Genomic DNA, 24,558 nt, shown 5'->3' on the forward strand with positions numbered 1-24,558 from the left:
AATTAAGAAAGAATCCTTTGTCATGAGAGCAAGACTGCTTCAGCAAACCTTTTTTGTGTTTTAAAGTAGTATTTATCAGATTTACTTAGGCAATCCTAGCACATAAAATAAACACAATTCTACCTAATACAACTTAATATAAGCCATTTTTTAAAAAACTATTTTCTTACATTTTACAGGCCCATCAGTTTATGCAGAAATAATGACATTAAAATAACCGTTAGCTGCATATAGTCAGAAATCGTTTGGTTTATATGTTAGTTTTTAACCAGTGCTGTTAACCTGAGTTTTAGGGCATCCTCCAGCCCCTACTATGATGTGTGCTCCTCCTCTGCGCTGGGGCTACTTATTCTCCGGCCTTTTCCCCTCACTTCTGTCAAACTCCTCACAGACTTCAACGCGCTGGGGCTGAAGTTTTTTCACAGATCAAAATGATTGTCTGGGTCGTGTGTGCAGCTGTGATCTTTGTCGCCCTTTACCTCCGCTATCCTTACTTCATCCAGGATATCCAACACGTGCGGCTTCGATTAACAGCAACAGATCAAGTCTTAAAATACATGCAGACCAATTACAACATCATCGACCGTTTTTCTGAAGTAGTGAAGGAGCAGCCACACAAGCAGTTCGTGCTTTTCAAAGACGAGACTTTTAGCTACCAGGACGCAGATGAGCTCAGTAACAAAGCGGCGAGAGTTTTCCTGCAGATTGGACTCAAAGAAGGAGACACGGTCGCGCTGTTCCTCAGAAACGAGCCCATGTTTCTGTGGCTGTGGTTGGGTTTGGTGAAGATCGGGTGTTCCGCTGCTTTCCTCAACTTCAACATCAGATCAAAGTCCCTGTTACACTGCTTCAACTGCAGCGGAGCCACGACTCTGATCGCAGCTGGAGGTGAGCACGCTTTGCATGTTTGTGTCCGCTATGACAGAGATACTCACATCATGAGCAGCACCACACTGCACAAAACTTAGTTACAAGCAGTAAGCAACAAGTCATAGATTAGCCTTTTAAAAATGCAATAATTTATGTAGCTATTGTAAATACTTTCCCAAAGTGATTTAATGTCTTACATTTGATGGCTTTTTAAAAAACATTTTTTTACTTTATTATGCAAAAAAAGTGAGACCAATACCTGCAAAACGATACAAAACATAGTGAAGGAGGACAATAGCTGTGCGATTGCTGACCTTTTGACAAATGTTTAACCTGCTAATAAGGCTGAATATGTCTGGAAAATAGACCATGCTAAAGAAGGCGTTCCTGCATGGCAAACACACTCAAAGCTTCAGAGTAAATGTCATATTCTACATCTAACATTTTTACTGAAAAGAACATATTCACTTGTGGCCCCTTTTTAAACACTTACATTTGGAAAAGTAACTGTAATGTCATTACATGTAATTTAACTGTAATTGTTATTTAATTAATGTAATTCAATCACATGTAACCAGTTGGGGAATAACTAGTTACATGTAGATTCAAAATTACTTTTTGCCCCCAGGGAAATTTGTCTTGGACATAAAGGCTACCTTGTCAAAATACATACTTGGTGCCAAAACAGATGTAAAATGCATAGTACAGACAAGTGCAGACACGAAGTGCATTCACATCCGTGGGACCCCATAGCATGTACCTTTTGGGAGCAGTTCATATTCTGAATCCAGGACGTGGGAGGGGTCTACGATTATTTTCACAGCTTTTTTTTACTATGGTCATTTCAACTGTTTTAACTTATTATGTTCTATTTTTCAGATAGCCCACTTCAAGTCTGAGTATTATTATTATTATTATTATTATTATTATTATTATTATTATTATTATTATTATTATAACTATAACTATTCATGTGACACTGCATTTGTAATTTTGTAGACAGCAGAGGCTTTCATTTATTGCATAGTTGTGTAATAAACTATAAAGCTGTATTTGCTTCTAATTAATAATGTAATATAAAAGGAAATTGTAATGTAATGTAATACAATTAGCCTGAGGAGCCATGATGCAGCATGTAATCTGTAATAATTTGAAATCCATGTAACACTCTGGATGGGGTTTTTATTTCAGTGTTTTTCAATTCAGTGTTTCCCTTCAAAATGTTGTGAAGTAGTATAGTTAAGTAATATAGTGGTAGTAAAAGTAAAGGACAAACGCACAGAACAAAATGTTCTACAGATAATCTTTAACTAGTGGGTGCCTCCCTCAATGCTCAAAGCAACATGAGATGAGATTTAACACAGAGGTGCTTTTTTGTTTGCTTTGTTCCAGGGCTTTTGGTCGGCTTTTTGTTACACAACCTGAATGAACTGTATTGCACACTTTACTGTGGTTTTTATTATAGACCTCAGATTAAGAACTGATGTTTTTATCACAAAAATATTCAGGAGCCGTATGACAGAAAACATTGGCGAAACAACTGGACGAGTCAGTCTAAGGCTTGTAGAGGCTTTGGGAGTTGCAATGTGATTTCCACTGAAGAGTGAGTCATTTATTTTGAGCCTAAAAAAGCAGCATAGTCATCATAAATTAAATGAAATCTGGGTAATGTGGGACTATCATATCAAGTAAAAAGTGCATTTAGCAGTACAAAGAAATAAAGGGAGGACATTGTGGGGAGAGCAGTCTGCGTGTTACATTTTGACAACAGTGCGTGGAAATGGTGTAATTTAAAAATACATTTATTCTAGTTCTGTGCTTTGGTACATTTTCAAGGTACCTTGGTTGAGTTTAACATTTAACGATACTTCATATTTCTACTCCACTACATGTGAGCAGCAAATATTCCAGGGGATGGGTATGGTGGCTAAAACGTAGTGGTGGGTCACAGGCCTAAAGTAAACACCTGTTCTTTTGTTAAGATGCAAAATGGTACCAGGATCCTATTTCCCTTAACTGAATAGCCTTTAGTCGGTGTACCAGTGTCTCTCCATTTCTGTTTTACCTCTCTTGTGCCAAACTGACTTTTGTGTCACTCTGCCCACTGTGCTCAGATTATGAAAAATACTGACAAATAGAAAGGGATGCTACGTATCTGAAGAGCATTTTACCTATTTCTATATTTTTTAAATGCTAAAATCACCTGACAGGCCACATAAAACTTTTTGATCAGCCAACTCTGGCCTGCGGACTCCACTTTGGGCAACCCTTCTTCAAACTTTTTACACAGGACATATTATCATTTAATGAAATACAATATAGGGTTGATATTAAACCAGTGATGCCCTGTATCCACTTTTTTAAATTTTCTACCCTATTATTCTCCTCACAACCCCTCAGATTTATCATCTGACCCTTTAAGGGGGCTTGACCCCTGGTTTGGGAAGCACTGGACTCACTGAACAGTTTATAAAGTAGATAGAAACTATCTCAACTAGGGACAAAATAAAAATGCTGCTTACACATTGATGCATCAATATTAAAAAATCTAACAGTACATTTTGTGGATTGTACCTCTGTACTTTTACTCGAATACAATTTTGACTGCTTGTACTGGCATGTTTTAACATTGTTTTATTTGATGTTCTCTCCAGAGTTGCAGGATGCAGTGGACGAGGTCCTGCCCACTTTGCAGGAGCAACAGGTCAATATTTTTACCTTAGCTGAAAGATGCAAAACTGCAGATGTGCAGAGCTTCAAAGACAAAATGAACCAGGTCTCTTCTGACCCTCTGCCCAACAATTTAAGGTCAAATGTAACCTTGCAGAGTCCTGCAGCCTACATATACACATCAGGGACAACAGGTAAGCTACTTCAGGTGTGAAATGGTCTGGATTCAACGTTTAAAGAACAGGGACCTGCATCACATGTAACTCTGGCTTCTCTTTTAACAGGTTTCCCAAAAGCAGCAGAGATCTCGCACTCCAAGCTGTGGGGCATAGTTAGCTTAATTTCTATCACAGGAGTGAAGACCAACGATGTGATTTATATCAGCCTCCCACTCTATCACACCGCGGGCTTCCTCGGATTCACCGCAGCCATTAAGAATGGTACGCACCGGGGTTGTTATTCTTGGCAAATTTAATAACTTACAACTTAAGCATCCTCAAAGGGCTCACTAGCCTCATCTTTCCAAGTCTTCTGTTAAACATAGTAATAGCAGAAGGTAGCAAAAAAGAGAATTACTGTAGATAATACAGAAGCTAAAGAGGACCAGTTAAGTAAGTTTTTATACAGGTATGAACACACAAAAACAAAAATGAAAACCAAACTTAATAAGCAGAACCAGAATGTGGGGGTGTGTCTTCATGACACAACAATGGCTCCAAAACATGGATAAAAAAGCTATAAAAAGGAAAAAATCTATACTTAAAACAAATGAAGAGTACAGGAGTAATATACTTCATTAAACTTTACTATCTTTTCAAAAACATAATATTAGAACATTGGGGCAGAGTTTTCCTCTACAATATGTATTATAATAGCTGCCTTGGTATGCACAAATTCAGGTATATATTTAATAAACTGTAAGCGAAAGGTTTTAACAGCATCATTGATCGTTGAGGGAATATGCTAGTATTATATATTTTTTTGCGAATTAAATGAAAAGACTAAAACAAAAAATGCATCCAACTTCCTACCTTCTGCATGGTACTAAGCCCCCACATAAAAAACTGAGGTTTTTTTTTTTTCATCAATGGCACTCGGTGACACAAAGGAATAAGCCTTATCAGGCTTTGGCCACACAGACTATATTTGTTGGTTTTTTTCAGTCAGTTGTTGGCTACAGTCTTTTCACGGATTTGCTGACAAAAGAAAAAAAAATTGAATTTTGCCAACCTTCCTTTAATATTTGTCATTTTATTGCTGTTTGTAGGTATGACAGTGGCTTTGAGGGACAAATTTTCTGCATCTCAGTTTTGGGACGACTGCAGGAAATATAATGTCACTGTCATTCAGTACATAGGTGAAATCATGCGTTACCTCTGCACCACACCAAAGGTATGTACTGAATGCACTAACATTAATGGCACTATCACATTAAAGGCCACCAAAAATAAATAAAACTAACAACTGTTGTTTCTTCCTTGACAGAAACTCAACGATAGAAGCCACAAAGTGAGACTTGCTTTAGGCAACGGTATCAGAGCTGATGTTTGGAGAGACTTCCTAAACAGGTTTGGAAACGTTCAAATCGTAGAGTTTTATGGAGCAACGGAAGGGAATTTTGGTCTGATCAATTACACCGGCAAGATCGGAGCTGTTGGCAGAGACACTTTCTACTTAAAGGTAAAAGTCCATATTTCATTCCACATTGTGATGAAAAAAGCTATTAATCAATCAACAGTGTTTTTGCTTATTTTTCTTATCTTGCAGAAGCATTTTCCGTACGCTCTGATCAAATTTGACGTAGATAAAGGAATGCCCTTGAGAAATGCTTCTGGTTTCTGCATCGAGGCTGCCAAAGGTGCGTTGGTGCCAGGGGCTGTAGGTACCAGTTGAGGACACAGAGGTCGTATCCTCATTTGCCCTCTCAGGCAATATGGAGAGTTAAAGTGCAGTTGGGGACTCCGAGGTCATATCCTCAAAAAAAAAAAATCTTTTTTTTTTCCCAGTCATAGAGACCTAAAGTGCAGTTGAATACTGGGTTTCCACACAGTGGGTTTCTAATAGACTCAATGTCCTTAAATTTGAAGTATATATATATATATATGCAGCCATCTGTGTGCCCATGGGTGTGTAGGTTTTAAAATAAGGTGTGGTTAGGTGCATTGTTGGCACACTTCTATTTAAAGCAGCAGAAAGCGATTTCTCAATTGACAAACAAAAGCTTGATATAAATCAACGGCACAGTATTTTCCTGCTGTTTGAAGGATGCATTATTTAAAAAGTAAGATGGGCCTGCATAGGCAAGTTCACAGATGCACACACTCTGCTTTTTGTACACACTGCGATGCATGGATGGGTTGTTTAGGTTGGTGAAATAATACACTGTTAAGGTGTTGAGGAAAATATTAGTTACATTCTCTAAAATGTGAACATAGCAGAGAGCAGAGCAGAGCTGCTGTCCCCATTAAGAGAAATGCTGTTTGCGTTTACGCACAGTGAGCAGTGTAACTTCAGTGAATTCTCAGAAGATAAAAGTTTTGCTGCTTAAATGTCCCATGGAATTTCTGCAGTGACAGTACAGCTCTTACTGCAATACTTTCAGCAGAAAAACTAGCTATGGCAGTTTGCCATATCCACCATGTAAATGGGTATGCCCAAAACACACGCATGATTGATGAAGAAACTCTTCACACTTTTGGCCGTTGTGCCTTACTTTGTACCCAGAGTATGTGTCATTTAACTAGCCTAAATGGATTAAGATACGCCCTAAACACATTGTCATTTTCTTTAGACCATGCACTTTAGATTGTTTCAAGACAAATTATTGGACAAAGTTAAATTTGACCAGATGATGGCGTGAGATGAAAAGATGAGAGATTAAAGTCATTGAGCTTCATCCTCAAGGAACCTTGAATGTGTGTACTAAAATTCACAACAATGCATTCAACAGTTGTCAAGATATCTCACTAAAGACCTGAAACGTCACCATCATGGTGCCACTAATACATCAAACAGCTGTTGAGAAATTTCAGTGGTGGACCAACTGCTATTGTCATCCCTGGAGCCACATTAGTACTTCCAAAAGTGTCTGATGATTCAGGGCATCACTAAATATACTTAAATCAATTATCATACCTTCCTATATCAGTAAAGGTCACTGTGCTTTACAATCACTGAGCACAGTGAATGTTTTTAAGACACTGCAAAATGCCGAGATGTTGCCTCTACTTGATGTATCGTCTGTTTAATGCACCATGATAGAACTGGTTTTATTTGTGCTTCCTCACACTGGTACCACTAAGCAAAGGATCACCATATGTTTAACTTTCTGCAGGTGAGCCTGGACTTTTGGTTACTGAGATATCCATGAGCGCTCCTTTTGCTGGTTATGTGGGCGACCTGCAGCAAACTGAGAAGAAGAGGCTGCGTGACGTCTTCAAGAAAGGAGACTTGTACTTCAACACTGGTGACCTGCTGCGCATAGATGAGGATAATTTCATCTACTTTCATGATCGAGTCGGAGACACTTTCAGGTGAGTTCATCCTTCGGTTTCAGACACCTAATTTAAGCTTAAAACCTGAGTTTGCACAACCTGAAAGTTTGTCTCTTTGATTAATAGATGGAAAGGAGAGAACGTAGCTACAACTGAGGTGGCTGACATCATCTCAATGGTCGACTGCATTAAAGAAGCTAACGTGTATGGAGTCACAGTACCAGGTCATTTTTACTGTGTATCTTTTTTCTGAAATGACTCGTTTCACCATTAGAATTTGATCCCTTCGGTCCAATAACATTTTGGAGATCTACAAAAGCCACATGTCTAATTTATTTTATCCCCACTGAAGTTAGTGGAGGACTAAACCTGAAGTTAGCTGCTAGGCTGGCTGAAGTCTGTAGGCGCCACTTTACACCCGCTATTATCATGTGTCTTTGTTAATCTGATTGCAAGTGGACATCTCAAAGTCTGACTGTTCACATCTGGCAGTTAAATGCATCTCCACATGCGTCTTGAGTGACCACTTTTGATTTGGATCTCACTTCTTCCCTCTATATGCAAATAAACTGCAAAAATAAAATGAAAAATGTAGTGCAAAATGTACACTTAAAGCCTTTACTATTAAAAGTAAAATGTTGGGGCTGAATGCAGCATCTTGACAGTGCGACTTAGTTGGAACTGTTAAACAGCTGATGCTGCTGTGTTAGCTCGTGGTATCCAGGCAGACAATGAAATGATCATTCTCTGGGAGTAAAGTGGCTTCAGAGATAGTCCTTCAGCTCTGTGTCTATGCAACTGCACCAGTTTTCTTTTCCTGTGGGGCGCCATGTAAGCAAGGGCGTCACCTCAGTAGTTTGTCGCTCAATGTGGCTCAGACAACCTCTAAATGTGGTTTGAGTGATTGGATCACAGTGCGTCTTGGTGGTCGTTTAAGGGGCCGTTTCCACCAAAGCGTTTTTTTTCTGAGGCCAGCATATTTTCTTCAATGCTTTGCCGTGGGAGTGCTGTGTATTTACACTGGGCTACAAACGGCAGCAGCACGACAAGGTGCTCTGTGGATTTCGCATCGAGCACTGCCGCTTGGGCAATTTTTTTTTCTGAGCACACAGAGTTGAAAAGTGTTAAACTTTGCTGCTTCACTTATTTTCACTTAGCCACTAAATCATAGTGGAGGAGGGAAAAATACTCGAAGGACAAACCATCACTTGTTAAACAAGTACTGAACAACAACAGAATTGGAGAGAACTCTGCTCACAAAGTGTATAGGTTCCCAGTAGCTCAGTGGATAGACCGGATGCCCCATGTACAAACGTAGTGTCCTTGCAGCAGCGTCGCCTCTTTCACACTTGTATTCTGTTCTATCAAATAAAGGCAAAATAGCAAAAAAATGATCTTAAAAAAAGTATATAGTTTCCTCTCAGTAAGCCTACCTTGTACCAGCATAATCTGTATCATAGAAACCAGATGCAACCAAAGCTTCTTAGCTGATAAAATGCTGCTCCTCCAAAGCGCTCTCAAACACTCCCAGCTGGGCGCTTCCTGAGGAGTGCCTGGCATTTTCAGCTGGAAAAAAACCCTTTGGTGGACACAGCACCTTGTATTTGTAGCCATCCACTCGTGGTCGGATAATTAGAGACGCATGTTAATACCAGGTATAAACAGGCTCCAAAGTGCCTGCTCTATGGGCCCGTGGTTGCAGAAAATATGGGTAATTTCACAACTAGAAAGATTAACTTTCTTTTAACTTTGTGCACTACTGATCATGGGACCCCTGTCAAAAGTTGTGTTTGAGTGTGATGTTAGTTTGGCAGATGTGCAAGCATAAATCAAGCATTATGCCCAGATTTGAAACACATGACCAGTGTACCGTTTGAAGCGTCCTTTGTGTATTATATTGTCTCAGTCAGTTCTTTAATGGACTGTTCAGGTGATTCAAAGACGATAAATATTTTATGCCTACATCATATACAGCATTTGTCCCCAGGCGGCTTTTCTGTTGAGCTAAACCATTAACAAGCATGTCTGAGTCTGTTGTAAATCTGAGGCATTACGAGGAAACAAAGTTTGGAAACATTTACCATGAACCAGACACTCTGTTTGCCGGGAGCCTATTGTGTAATAAGCCAGAGGGTAGCATCAACTCTTGCCCCAGTTTCCTAGTGGTATTGACGTTAGCTTAGGTCAGTGTCCTGGTCTTTAACTTTGGCCTAAATGTCCAGTTGTCTGTGACCACCTGAGTGGATCATTAGTCCCAGTGCGGTCAGACTGGGGAGGAGGAGCAGGGTCATCCTGCCTGTCATGTCTTTTTGTTGTTGATGTCTCTCAGATGGTCCTGCCACCAAACTGGGGCACAGGTTATGTAAAGCAGCAATCAGAGGTGGCAAAGGACAACTGGCTACAGAGAGCAAAGTTCAAACTGCCCGTGCTCTGAAAACAACGGGAAGTCAATCATTAAAGGTTGTCCCGAAGTATTGACCCGCTCACTAACAGCTGCAGCGGCGGCTGTGACACACAGCTCATTGAGGCAGTTGAGGTACTCGAGCCTGATTTCCACTTTATGCCAAAAATGGGAAACTAAATAAACAAAAACATAATTGTTTTTTCAACCCTTTTGGCATGTTGGAGTGTCTTATTGGACTGAGAATCATATCATCCCCCGAAGTCTTTAATGTGGTTGTGGTATCTAATGCTTTTTTCTAAAATTTGAGAAAATTAAGTTTATGTTGCAGGAGCATCCTGAGAAATGTAATCCATTTGGGATTAAATCATACAATACTTTGATAAATTTAATACTCTCCAGGATTCATAGACTCTTTTTTTGTGCTTGGACTCCTTTTTGGCTCCTACTTGTTTTTTTGTTTCTTTTTTTTCCCCTGTATTTTATTTATCTGTTTTGTGTTACTTCTTGCATTATTATTATCATTAGTCTTCATTTTTATTTTGTGTTTTAATTTTTATTTTCAATTCAGTTTAGTTCCTGGTAGTTTCCAGGGTGGGTTTATTTGTTTCCGTTTATTTTTTATTGATTAAAAAAGGTTTAGTTTTTAAAAGTTTCAGTTTTAGGTTTTGAAAATTATGTAATAGGGGTTATTTTTCAGGGGCAAGATTTAGGAAGTTCAGAATAGGTATTACCAACAACACCTTGTGAAGACAATTGACTCACAGTCACGTAGACATCCCAGTCTTAATAAATATGAACACCAGTGTCTCCTCGTGTTTGTTGTGTTGTCAAATTTGACATTGACAAAGACTAAACTAATTATATTTCCTGTATATTGTCATATTTCTGTTTTGTAAGTACACAATACGGTTTGGTAGTGGTAATTTATTAATGGCTAGTTTTATTTTTCAGTTGACATTTTGGTTTATCTTTAATAACCTTGAGCTTGACACAGATGCAAATTCATATTTTTCCATTCAGTGTGACACTTTCCCAGGATACTGTTGTCACTGATGCACATCGCAATTAAACTTCCCATTACTCAGCTCATAACTTAAAGGGGGAAAAAAGGCTTCTTTATGGGTTGCTTAAAAATCACATTTTTAAGTTTTCTTCACTATCATACCAAACACCAGACTGAGGACATCTATGGGTATTGTCAATACTTTTAAAGAGGAAGCCCTAGTTTATTTAATCAATAATGTGTTACATCAGTAAAGTTTCCCAGATTTAACTTTTGTTAACTGTCTCCAGGTCAGGAGGGAAGATGTGGAATGGCTGCTGTCACTTTAAGAGACGGACAGAGATTTGACTCCGCCGCTGTTTGCAAACATGTCGAAAACTTTCTGCCGGCCTATGCAAGACCACGTTTTCTCAGGATTCAGGTTCATTCAAATAACAAATATTTTTTGACAGCTTCAGCCCTATAATACTTAATAATGAACGTAACTGTGATTACAGGAGTCCATGGATGTAACAGGCACGTTCAAGCATACGAAGGCGAAGCTGGTGGAAGAAGGTTTTAACCCAAATCTGATAAGCGAGCCACTCTACTTTCTGGATGACAAAGTCATGGATTACATCCCACTTACACTGGATATGTTCAGTTCAGTTACATCTGGGAAGATCAAAACTTAACTCAGCCTCTCCTGCTCACACTGTGACACATCAGCAGCCTGCGATGCTCAGCACATTTGAGGGGCTGCTTTATGGTTTTATCTTTATATGTTTAAAAATTAGCTCTACTTTGGCTCTAATTTTATACATATCACAAAGGGACTTCAGTTATCCAGAGAGCATGTTTGAGCCTGTTGCAGAGATAATACAGTTTCACTTAAAGCAAAAGAGCAAGTTTTTTCAGTTGAGAAAATGGCTCCTTATTCAAACACTGACTTCTGGCTGCGTACCATTCTGTTCTATTGAGGCTATTGTCAGTGTAGGAGCTGGAAACTATGCCCTGTAAACAATAGATTTCTTCTTGCTGAATGTTAGTTGGTTGGCCCCTCCCTCTCTGTAGGGCTTCACGATTTGAGGAAAATAATTTATTCTGATTTTTCTGATCAATACTGTGAATTGTAAATTACTCTTATTTTCTATAAATTTATAATGCCTTTATTTGTGATGAACATACTTTACTTTTTTCTATTTTAGCAATCACAAGCATAAGTTCATTTTGTTTCAACCTAAATAGAATGAAAAAACAAAGCTGTTGTTTGTTATTTAGATCCTTCAGTGTTACTTAAGTGTCGATGTGTAAATCTACAGCATGTTAAAACAATGTTTAATGTTTGTTTTCAGGGCATGAAACTGCAGGAGTAGCACAGGTGTAATTGATAACACGAATAAGAGCTGTGCTCCATTTAGCTATAAGAGGTTTGGGGAACTTCCACTGTATAGGCTGGCATGCTAATGTGGCTTTCCTGACTGTTACTGGTATCAATAACAGAGAAGACAAAACAAAACTGCACACTAGTTTATGTTCCCATGGCTATTCAATATAATTCCCACAGATGGTGAGGAATATTAAATATTTAGGGGAGCATGATCTAGTGTGCGGACTTTGTTTTTTCTTCCCTTGTGTTCTCTCATGTCCAGCACCTAGACTTTTTATTGTTTAAATGTGGTTTTTTGTGATCTTATTGGTATTAGTGACACCTGTGCTTTTCCTTGTCATTTTGGCTTGTTTCCTTCTTTAGCTTCAAAAGAAATTACCTAAAATTAGCAAGAAATTCATAAAAGGATACAAGAAAGTTGCATGGAAATTGAAATAAAAAACAAAAACAAACGATAACAAAAAACAAGTGTTAAAAAAACATTTTAAATATATGATTATAATAATTAAAAGTTAAAACTTTTTGAAAAAGAAAAAAGGTGCTTGAATGCTGCAGAAGAAAAGTGATGTTGAGCCAGGCTTCAAAGGGTTAATGCAATCATATGTGACTGTTTTGTTATCACATAATGCCAACAACTGATGTGTAAAATACTATTTCCTTCATATACCTTGAATAAATCTTCAGCTGGCCTCTGTAAATGTTTCGGATCAGTGTGACCCAGCTCCTGGGACAGAAACTTTCCTCTCACCCTCTGGTTGGTTACAGGGTGACTGAGGCTGTGTTGTCTCTGCGGCCGGCTGCAGATCAGCAGCACGGAGGACACCTTGACAGGTAAATACACACATGGGGAATGATGTCGGGCAACTCAGGCAGAGAGGACAACCTCATTAACCAGAAGGTCAGTGATGTTAACAAGAGAATCAGAAAGACTGTAAATCTCACTCAAATTATCACTGAAAATACGCAACTTAAAGGTAAATGAACCATCCGCCATTGTCATGATTGTACTTTAACCTTTTAGGCATGGCTTGTGGTGTTAAAGTGGAAATGGACATTACTTTTGCTGTAACTTTGCTTTATGAATTAAATGTTGGTTGCACAATGCAGTGGCTATACAGTGACACCATCAGCAGCTAGATTGGTTCCCTATTAATCTTGTTTTCAATATGCAGTTCTGTCTGGTTCAATCTCCCAGCAAAATGACAGCTCCATTCACGGCACAGAAGGAGTGCATCAAGCATTGTGCAACCAAATCAGGAAGAGGACAGGGCTTTTGTTTTCCCCTGCAGCTCTCATTAGCCAGTTACCAAAGAGGGTGACTGTAAGTTCTTTGCACTTACTTCAGAAGCAGAAATGGTAGATGGGGAAATAATTTAAGTAACTGTTGAATTAAGTCGCTACATTTTGAGTAAAACAAAAAATGTCAGTTATCTTAGTGACAATGGTGCTAACAATAGTCTATTTCCACTTTAACCTAATATATTGTATCTTCTCAGACAGTGCCATTGTTTGTGATTAACAGTTTTTATCACTTCATTGCTTTTACAAATAACAACAAATACATACATACCTACACCCACACGCCCGCCCTCTGCCCCAAACCCACCAGTCGTCATCACCACACACACAATCGGTCTTTGTTGTAATCATCAAGAATACTCCATCTTGAGCATTGGACACAAATTAAAATTCTAATAATAATGCAAAATGAATGAATAACCCCTGAAAAAAACATCCAAAACATTCTCCAAAGTCTATGAAGTGCAATCTAAAAAATATCTTTGTTTATACATACAGCAATATGATAAAGACAAAACATAAAAGATACATCTCCCTATAACATAAAGTCCCCATCATGAGCCCTCCAATCAAACACTTGTTAAATGTACCTCTGGTTCCCCTCTTTGATTTTGTAGTTTCTCTAAATTTCATTTAGGCTCAGTAGTCGAGAACCTTTAGCAATGCACTTTTCATACATTTAATGTAGCACAAAGTGCTTCACAAGTTGAAAACATAACATAAAAAACATCTATATATATAACCCCCCCCCCCCCAACTAAAATGAGTCTACTTCATCAAGCACCACCAAAAGGTCAAAACTGACACTGCAACACAGTCCTTGACAAGATGCATAAAATAAAATACTTATTCTGTCGCCATGACATACAAATCAATATGTTCATCAGTGTTTTTCAGTGATGTGCCAGCAAATTTGGCACTGAAAACATTAAACCAAACATTACCAACACTGCTTCACAGCAGCATCATACAAGTATGTTGAATACTGCACAGCTTTATGTTGTTAAATATCAGTGAAACATAAAGTAACCTGCACAAGTACAGAAACCTGTTTGTGCATCAGACACAAGCACATACATGTTACCCTGAGTCGTTTTATCACAGTCAGATGACAATTTTCAATATCAGTTATTCACAGATCATCAAAAATGCCAACATCTGCAGCCCCTGTGATAGAGTTACTTAAGTTAAGGTTCAAGTTTTCCAGAAAAGTTCTTGAGAGCAAAAAAGTATTTCTGGTGCTGATGCCGACCATTAAAGTGGCATTTGGATGTTTTGATTTCAGATCTGAGACAACAGTAGGGTTTTTTGAGATCAAAGAAGTTAAATATACATGTTTCTTTCTGTGTTATGTTGATCAGGGATTTTATCAGGTCAAAACTTGAGACTTTTATGTTGCTCTCTTTGAATTTCCATTTTATGGGGGTTATGTCATTTGGGATTTACTCTGACATTATATTCTGACATTTTGTAGACTTGATATTTAAATGATGTATTGAAAAAACCAACTGATATTGTAGTAATAGAAGTAATTACAAGTTTCAACCCTGCTCCTCAAACCCGGACCCGGCTCAACAATACGGTAACTCTCTCTCTCTCTCTCTCTCTCTCTCTCTCTCTCTCTTTGTGTGTGTGTGTGTGTGTGTGTGTGTGTGTGTGTGTGTGTGTGTGTTATAGCAACGCCCCTCTTCATAAACCAGCCGACAAATAGAGCTCAGTTTCAGCAGCGCGCGCCCACCACTTGCTGAGATTGCGGGTTTATGATGCGGGATGCCATTTACGGATCCTCTGTAGTGTTTTATGACCTCCGTTAATAATAGACATCATCAAATATCAGTCTGCGTTTCGCTGTTAACACATTATACTTTTTTGGGAATAAACAACTAGCAGAAAATAAACTGCAGTTAACAGTTATGACCTGGAGGTGTCGCAGCTGTTAACCCTTTTAAACGCATAACTTCTCTCTTCACGTTTGTTGTTTTTTTCTCGCTGTTTTAATAGAATGGGGTTGTGCAGCTTTACAGGAGAGTGCTACAGCTTGAGTAACGCGTAAATTTGTATGTAAATTACTATATAAGTTCAGACTGGATGTGGAAACACCCGGTCTGGCAACTGGAAAACATTCCGGAATGAAGGAGGGGTCAGCAGGGCTGAGCCGAGCACCACCCCGGGCTGAGTGGGTGAACTTTGTCACAAATCTCCGAGCAGCTTAAAATCCACCTCTGCCTCTGCGACTGATGCCTCCTGCGTAGTGCGCTGCGCAAAATGTACATCTGGCTCACGGCTGTAGCCGGACTGGCTATCCTGTCCCTGTCTTTCCTCAGGACGTTTTTCCCTCACTTAGGAGAGGACTGCGCGTACACCCTGACGAGCGTTAAACTTGGCTTCAGGCTCGTCAAAATCAAGAGGAGCAAACCTTTCTACAGCATCTTGGACTACTTCTTGGATTTAGCGAAGAGGCATCCCAGTAAGATCTTCGTGCACTTTGAAGGGAAACAGTATACCTATGGAGAAGTGGATCAACAGAGCAACAAAGTGGCCCGAGCGCTGCAGGCTGAAGCCGGGCTGAAGGAGGGGGACGCGGTCGCCTTGTTTCTGGCAAACGAGCCTAGCTACATATGGACTTGGCTCGGTTTGGCAAAGTTAGGCTGCCCGGCTGCTCTGCTCAACTTTAACATCAGATCCAAGTCTCTGCTTCACTGTTTCTCCTGCTGCGGGGCCAAAGTGATCATCGCCTCTCCAGGTGAGATTTTGTTGCACATGTGTCAGGGGCACTGGAAAGAAGAGCGGGGTCCAAAGGTTTCTGTCCAACATTTACCTGTATGCATGCAAAGAGTTGCAAAAGACAGCTATGAGGCACTGAACCTTTTAGTGTTAATTTTGTGCAACTTCCAGTTATTGAAATACTTATTTCCATTTTATGCTCTGTTGTTATGTTTTTTTAGAAGGAAATTTGCTGTTTTTACTCCACTGGATTCATTTGACACATGTAACTGAGTAACAGGTTATTTTTTTCAAATAAAAGCATATGAAGTTTTGAATTGCAACACGTAAAGATCAAACCAATGGTGACATGGTGGCTTTTGACCTCTTACAAAGAAGCAATGTCTTACACACTTGTCACATTTCAGATGTCTGTGAGTTGTGAACGCATCATCCTAATAGAGACTATTTGCCCTAGAACTTCTCACATGGTTTCTTGTGTTTTGACTGTTAAAGGTTCAAATAGGTAAAATTTACCAACATTTCACAAAAAAAGAAACATTGGACAATATTCCCCCCTAATAATGCCAATAATGTATAAAGTAATTAAAACTAGCTCCAAGTTGAGCAGATACATCAATAAAATGTTGTGTACACACTGATATGTCAATATTAACAATCGAAAATATGTGATACATATAATAGTATATCAGTCAGCACATTTTGCTGGCTCTACTTCTGTACTTTTACATTAATAGGACTTTGAATAACAAACCTTTACCTGTAGTCAGGTATTTTGACATTGTTTGATTGGCGCTTTTACTTAAAAGCATCTAAACGCTTGCTCCACTCCTGGTAACTTAATACCGGCTTAAAACACAAAATTCCTGATGGAGTTTTGCTACTTTAACACATTCCTCTGAAAGCTGTATTCATCTTACAGGTACTAATTGTTTAGCGGTTACATTCAAAGCATTTGATAAGTGATGGGCATGATCCATCGGCCACAGTGACCTGCTAACGGGCCTCAGAGTGCAGTTTTGCCCCCAAATGATGCTTGTTCCTCACACTGTCTGCGCAAATTTTAATAATACATTTACCTTAAAGTGTACTTCAGGTACAGAGCAAATAACAGACCGCACATTATAGTTCATTTATTTTGTCTTGAGAAACCAACCAGTCTCACTGTTCTGTAGCACTGCTCTGCCCTGTTATTTGTTTCAAGTATACGCATATAGCTTTTTTCTAATATTTGTATATTGAAATAATAGCTTTTTTCACCTCTGGTCTGTGGATTTAAACCCAAACTCTGTTTTAAAACCAGAACAGTGTGATTTTCAAGTATGAACATTTATTAGAATATAGACCAGAAAACACATTTGGCCAGGACAATTAAGGAGTCACATTACAAGTTATGTAATTTATGTTATGAATAAGTAAGTTATGAGGAACAAAAGTTTCATCGCTTTTACCCCCACATAGTTTCAGCCAAAGTGCTGCACATTCAGTACTGATATCTGAGTTTATTTTAGGCTCAACTTGTTTATCCGCTCCCCATTTCTGCACTAGAGTTTCACTTGAGAGAGAGATGCATAAGTATAGGTTGAATTGCCTGTGCCATGTGCTCGAGGCCCAGGGGGATGTGAGGTAACAGGATACAAGCCTACATGTGCTGCATTGCGCAACACTTCTCTGTGACATATTGTGTAGAGCTTGAATGCCTCTCTGTGTGTGCAGAGCTGCAGGACGCTGTGGAGGAGGTTTTACCGACGCTGAGAGAGCAGGGCATCACTGTGTATCTCCTGTCAGAGACCTGCAGCATCCAGGGCATCAACCCTTTGTCTGACAAGATTTCCAAGGCCTCAGATCAGCCGCTGTCGCGCGAGCTCAGAGCCAACGTCACCGTCAGGAGCACGGCTCTGTATATCTACACGTCAGGAACTACAGGTAAACCAGAAAGCTCCTCTAAAACACCTAAAACTAATGCGATCTGAAACAACTGTCCTGCAATAAATGTTTTTTGTTGTAAGAGACATGTTGATTCAACTTTATGGTCTGGAGTTTGCGGTGCTGCTTGACTGTATCTACTGAGAGGTGTTTCTGCTTTTTTTATTTACTGCCTTTATACCAGTGACGGTAGACATTTGATTCTTCTTTGGTATTTGGCAGTTTATCTGCTTAATCTATAAAACAGATAGCTCAAAATCTGCTCAAGAGACTCATAGCTCTGTAAAGTTCATGTTTGCGAGATGGTATGGTTGTAGCTATAGTGTCTCTATTGTTTGACAGTTTTTACTGCGATTAACAGAAAAAGGACTTCATTCAGTATTTCTTCCACAGATGTGTTGGAGAGAAGCTCAAAATCTTCCCACGCAATATTCCTGCCATCAGTGCTTTTATTGAATCATTCAGTATGTAGGGACCAAATCTGTTTGATGTACTGATTCTGATACTCTGATAATGTTCCCCCAGAAAACTGTAGACCTAAAAGGATGCTGTAAAAACAAGTTTGTATTAAGTTGTTTTGCAGCAAACAGTGGGTGCAGCCAGCAGTGAGGAAAATACAGATGAATTTGCTTGTTTGTGAGGTCTGCAGCGTCTTATGTGTGAGAACTGAGTACTATATTCAGCTGAAAAAAAAAACCTCATAGCTCTGCAAAGTTCATATGTGCGAGATGGTAAGTTTAGTGCAATAGTGTCTCTATTGTTTGACAGTTTTTACTGCTATTTGCCAGAAAAAGGACTTCATTCAGTATTATACTGAGCTGAAAAAAAGCTGAAACATGAAAATATTACCACCTTGCAATGGATGTGGAGAAAATCTTGGCTAACAGTTACTTTTTTTATGCATCTGGCAGACAAGTATGTATAAAATAATGGATGGAGCTAATGGGAAGATATGAGCCATTGGTTAACTGCTGTAAAGATGGGCATTTTAACATGGGGGTCTACTGGGATTTACTCGCTTCGTGAGCAAGCCTCAAGTAATGATTCAAAGAACTGCAGTTTTTGGCACTTAAGTAACAGATTAATTTCTCAGCAGTGGAGGTTACTGCTTGATTTTTCTGCTTCGAGACAGAATCTGTCCAGACAGAATCTAAATGCAATCTAGAATCTATTGTTTTCCCCGCCCCTAATAATTTGATGCATTCCTGTTAGAACACACTGTTCATCAATGGACAGCAGACAAATGTCTCATACTGCAGGGTTTAGAAGAAACTGCATATACCAAATACTAACTCTGTACCCTCTTTATTTAAGAAGCTGACATGGTTTATTAATCTTTGGCTTTGAAAGGTTTGCCTAAAGCAGCCGTCGTCACCCATGAGAGAGTTTGGGCCGCCTCCTTCATCCAGGCGGTATGTGGAATCACATCAGAGGACATCTTCTACATCAACCTGCCGCTCTATCACAGTGCAGGCTTCCTCATCGGGATGGCTGGATCCATCGAAAGAGGTAATAATCCTCTTACTCCTGGTTTGGGCGCATTCAGAAGGTGCTGAAGATAAATTCTGTGTGATGTGATGTTAATTTCAGGTAATACCATTGTTCTGAAGAGGAAGTTTTCTGCTTCTCAGTTTTGGGATGACTGCAGGAAGTATAATGTGACAGTGGTGCAGTACATTGGTGAAACAATGCGTTACCTCTGCAACTCGCCCAAGGTAAAATCCCAGCTTCATATAGCTTCATATTCAATTAATGAAGTATTTTTCTGATGGAAAATGTGAAGCTTTGAACCTGGGTCTGTCTCACTCTGTGCAGAAAGACAATGAGAAAAACCACAAAGTGAAGGTCGCCATAGGAAACGGAGTCCGGACAGACATCTGGTCAGAGTTTCTGAATCGCTTCGGGGACATTCAAGTCAGAGAGCTGTACGCTGCCACCGAGGGAAACATCGGCTTCATCAATTACACGTCCAAGATCGGTGTAATTGGGCGAGTCAATCCTATCCACAGAGTGAGTAAACGAACACGTCCAGTGTTTTTAGCCACGCTAGCATCACTGCCTCTCTTTAGACTGAAACATCTACATCTAACTTTTGGATGAACGAGTGCAGTTTCTGTTCAGAATGTGCCTGTTTGGAATGAGGCAATAGCTTGGCCTCAACAATACACCCACCAAGTTGATTGGGAGAACGGCCTTTGAGAAAGTCAAAGAAAAGACACGAAGACAGAGACTACTTCCATTTTAGTTACATTTTAATGATATTTGGTACAGTCATTCATAGTTTCCCAAGGATGAATCCTAATAACTGTGTGTTGTAATGTTGAACTGGTGGACTGATTACCATGAAATTTGGTACACACATTCATATTCCCTTCAAGATGAATTGTAATTATGTAGGTGATTCTTAAACTTTTCCACCACCATCATGTGGATAACTCAGTTTGTCCAAATCTTCGCCTTGTGACCAAATGCCCTCAGAATTAATTTTGTTCCATCACTTTTTCTATCTCCTCTCTAGTTTTTCTTCCCGTACACGTTGATCAAGTTTGACATTGAGAAGGAGGAGCCTGTCCGAAACTCTGAGGGTCTGTGCATTGAGGCAGCCAGAGGTAAGTCAATATTACAAGTAAAAGGATACCTGTGTGTTTTCTTATTTCTCTTTAACAATTAATTTGCTGTTTTCACTGCTGAAACTATTTATCGATTAGTTGACTGAAATAAAACTTATTGACAACAGTGTTTCTTTTTGTCAAGCAAAAACGGTAACTGGTTCCAGCTGCTCAGATGTGTAAATGTGCTGCTTTTATTTGTTTTATTTATTATGAATCTGGTTTGATTGCATTTTGGATTGTTGGTCGGACAAAACATGCAACCTTAAAGCATCACCTCGGGTCTACGGGAAACTGTGATGGACATTTTTCATGTGTCTTTCTGTCAGGTGAGACGGGACTTTTAGTGGGAAGGATTACTAAGAGGTCTCCCTTTGTTGGGTACGCTGGCAACCAGCAGCAGACTGAGAGGAAGAGGCTTCGTGACGTGATGAAAAAAGGCGATCTGTACTTCAACAGTGGAGATCTGCTCCGGATTGATGACATGAATTTTGTGTACTTTCAGGATCGAGTTGGTGACACTTTCAGGCAAGTAGCGACTCATTTTGAATTTTTAGTTAGGTTGGTTTTAATTCTCAAATTATAGGATTTTTTTCTTTTGTTTAGCATTTTCACAAGGATATATATATTTATGTCACAATATCTAACTTTGCATGGTTCCAATTTATATCATGAGCTCAGTTATTAGTTATTTCCAAACACATCAAGATATTTTTTCAGGGTTTTTTTTTTTGTCTTAATTTTGTGTTAGTCAGGAAGTCATTTGGGATATGTTGCACAAGTGCTTTCTAATTTTTGTTTCTGTTTGCTGCTGCAGGTGGAAAGGAGAAAATGTTGCAACATCAGAGGTTGCAGACATTCTCACAATGGTCAATTGCATTTTGGAGGCAAATGTCTACGGTGTTAAAGTAGAAGGTAAAAACACTCATGCTGTCACAGTCACTCTTGTCGAAAAGTTAAGCCATTTTTTTGAAATACTGTATTCTATGATTTGTAATATTATCTGTATGGATTCATTATTGAATTGTCCAATTAGGTCACGAGGGGCGAATCGGTATGGCAGCTGTTACTCTGAAAGAAGGACAAGATTTTGATTGCTCTGACACCTACAAGCAGGTCGTCAACTACCTCCCAGCATACGCAAGACCTCGATTCATCAGGATCCAGGTAAAAATAATAGATTTCTTTGAACTTTTTTCTAATTTTATGCACCTGCAGCCTTGTGGCCAGTGGAACGTGGAACTGAGTGTGATTGCCAACTCTCTTTGATCCACTGTGACTTGGATTGAACCTCATTTGTTCATTGCTAAACCTCATTGTTGAGTTCAGGTCGCCTTCTAAAACAAGACTATCTAATTTAGTAAGTTTTTAAGAGATTCTCAAGCAGAAGTGATTTACAGACTTTTCTACTTTGGCACACACTGTAGGTCGCACTACCTTTTTGGATGAGGTTGTTGAGGCTGAGAGGAAACCTACAGACAAAATTTAGGGTTGAAAAAGGCCCTCAACTTTTGTGCATTTTGGGGTAGATATAAAACAATTCAGCTGTAGTTTTTTTTAACAGATAACTTGCTTAAAAAAGTCTTCCAACTGCAAAAGGAGTTGGTATCATTTAAAAAGTTATGATACGAGTACCAACACCAGTAGGCAACCCTTAAAGTAATACTGATGCGAGTAGAGTGCTTTATATGATCAATTTTGTTATGATTTTCTTCTTCATTCAATACCCATAATGTGAATGGAAGCATTCAGCTCTGTAAATGCCACCAAACTTTCAGTGGCATTTCTTTTTTTTTTGTTTTGTTTATGTTTTGCAGGAGTGGTTACAAAATTATTTGATAAAGGTTTATTTCAGTTGATACCTTTACATACTTTGATACCTCAATACCCTAAGCTTCCCCAGCAAAATTACTATTTATATATCAATTACTTACCCTGTGTTACCTTGAATTTGTGAAGAAAATATAAATTTTTTGGATGCCTTTGACTGTGAATAAAGAATCCAAAACCCAAGAAAATTCTTGAATATTCTTATAATTCTCACACAACTTGTGCAGTATAATCCAAATCTCATTTATCCAGCTGTATGCTTAGTACTCATCAAACACACTATTTTAAACACCTTTGCATATAAGCAGTGCACCTGGACAAGCATGTGCGTTTGAACTCATGCATGTTTTTGGATATTACTGATCATGCGACAGGATTAATGAGACTTGGATTATATAGACAATACATGAGTTGTGTGAGAGTTTTAAATTAAATTTATTGTTAAATGTGGGCCCTAATGACTTAAATTCATGAGGAACGTTTACCTTTTTTTGTATTCTTTGTTCATGGAGGGGCATGTGAGAAAATCTTTTTCTTCACGAATACAAGGTTACTTGCAGTGACTAATGGTGTGCTTACATGAAATCTGCCAGACGGAAGACCAGGGACACTTCCTGAACAGCATGGGAAAAAAATGAAAAAAAAAAATTGACAGAACGGCAGGGGTCAAAACAAAATTCACATTACGATGCGTTGCAATGGTTATGTGTCATATGTATTACATTTATTAAGTGAAATTATTTTTTGTTTATTATTTTATGTATGTATTGTAGCAATTAACACAGCCATAAAAGGAACCTTTCTCTGCATATTCTATTGCAAACTTAAAATGATTGTTAAATTCTCTCCAAAATGAATTTATTCATTCATTATTCAACACCTGCCATATGTCAGCTTTTCTTGTAATTTTGGTAGGATTTCAATTTTTGATCATACAATTCCTGGTGTTGTTGAAAATTCTGTTCTGAAAGACGGCAAAAAGCTAAAAATTTTTAACTTTAACGACAATGCCATCTACCATTGCCGGTATTCTCTGCCAGCCCCACCTAATTTTACTGTCCTGCTGTCGTTCACTAAAATGACATCCAATTTGCCATCTACAGTCTGCTGGATTTCATGTGAATGCTGCATAATTGATATAAAAATGGTCAATTTGTATTAAAAATGGTGTCAGCTGCCCAAAAGAGTGAATGAAGCACAAACAAAGATAAAGACAAATGTGTGTGTGTGTGTGTGTGTGTGTGTGGGGGGGGGCTTGTTCACATAAGTTGGGACAAAACACTTAAAATTCACAATACGTGTTTTTACAGCCTTACCTGGAGATGACAGGGACATTCAAGATGAAGAAAGTGAAGCTGGTGGAGGAGGGATTCAACCCAGCTCACATCAAAGATCTGTTATACTTTTTAGATCCCGAGAAAAGGACATACGTTCCCCTGACTGAAGATATCTACAGAGCGATCGCTCGTAGGGAAATCAAACTCTAACTAATAAGCTTTAAAAGAAGTCAGTGTTGAAGCAGACAACCTGTTTTTTATGATGTAGATGTAACCTCTCATTCATGGACCTTTTTTTTAACAGTTAACTAATCTCAGGGACAGATTGACTTTGAAACATTACATCATGTTTGAAGAGACTGCTTTTTTTAAAATAACACAACTACTGTACATCAAATGTATTCCATAATGCTGACAATATGTGATGTGCAGGTGTGTCTTACTGCTACTGTTGATTACATAATTAAACTCTGGTTGTCTTTTTTCTCTTGACTCTTAATTTTTGATTAGCCTTATAAACTGCAGCATTTGGAATTTTTTTTTTGTTGGCTTTTGCCATTTCAGCCAGTTTTAAAGCTTTTTGTATGCCTCTATGCTGGCGAGGCATTATTTTTTACAGATTGTCCATTCGGGTTGTATGTCAAGGCGACATCTGACAAACAACTTGAGGGAATTCCTTTAAGTTTGGCACAAACTTCCACTTTGGCTCAATGATAATCTGATTAGATTTTGGTGGTCAGTGGTCAATGTGACCTTGCTTCCATCTTATTTTTGCAAATGCGACATCTCACAAACAGGGAATTTCTTCATATTTGGCACAAACATTTATTTGGACTCAACAATGAACTGCTTAGATTTGGTCGTTAACAGTCAAGATCACATCGCATTCTCTTAAACACGATATCTCAAGAACGCCTTTCGGGAATTTCTAAAAATTTGGCACAAATATTCACCTGGAATCAACAAAGAACTAATTAAAATTTGGTGGTCCAAGGTCAATTTGACGTTGCATCTGTCTCATACTCGTGAACACAATATTTCAAGAAGGCCTTACGGGAGTTTACACAAATTTGGCACAAACAT

General features: G+C 38.8%; 2 protein-coding genes across 2 annotated transcripts; both read left to right on the forward strand.

Annotated features, from left to right (window-relative positions):
* The first annotated feature begins 359 nt into the window (after positions 1 to 359).
* Positions 360 to 12,508, forward strand: LOC121949787 (long-chain fatty acid transport protein 2-like). Its single transcript, XM_042495551.2, has 10 exons — positions 360 to 888; positions 3,525 to 3,734; positions 3,825 to 3,980; positions 4,808 to 4,932; positions 5,026 to 5,220; positions 5,308 to 5,398; positions 6,875 to 7,073; positions 7,161 to 7,258; positions 10,732 to 10,862; positions 10,939 to 12,508. Exons 1-10 carry the CDS (start codon positions 432 to 434, stop codon positions 11,113 to 11,115), a joined length of 1,839 nt encoding a protein of 612 aa, XP_042351485.2. The 5' UTR covers positions 360 to 431; the 3' UTR covers positions 11,116 to 12,508.
* A 2,371-nt stretch (positions 12,509 to 14,879) lies between these two features.
* On the forward strand, positions 14,880 to 23,959 carry slc27a2 (solute carrier family 27 member 2). Its single transcript, XM_042496493.2, has 10 exons — positions 14,880 to 15,852; positions 17,550 to 17,759; positions 19,110 to 19,268; positions 19,350 to 19,474; positions 19,575 to 19,769; positions 20,278 to 20,368; positions 20,698 to 20,896; positions 21,186 to 21,283; positions 21,405 to 21,535; positions 23,509 to 23,959. The coding sequence occupies exons 1-10, from the start codon at positions 15,375 to 15,377 to the stop codon at positions 23,683 to 23,685; spliced, it is 1,863 nt and encodes a 620-aa protein (XP_042352427.2). The 5' UTR covers positions 14,880 to 15,374; the 3' UTR covers positions 23,686 to 23,959.
* Positions 23,960 to 24,558: the final 599 nt, after the last annotated feature.

This window comes from Plectropomus leopardus, chromosome 7 (assembly GCF_026936395.1).
Source record: "Plectropomus leopardus strain MGB_pleo_1.0 chromosome 7, ASM2693639v1, whole genome shotgun sequence".
Lineage (NCBI taxonomy): Eukaryota > Metazoa > Chordata > Actinopteri > Perciformes > Serranidae > Plectropomus > Plectropomus leopardus.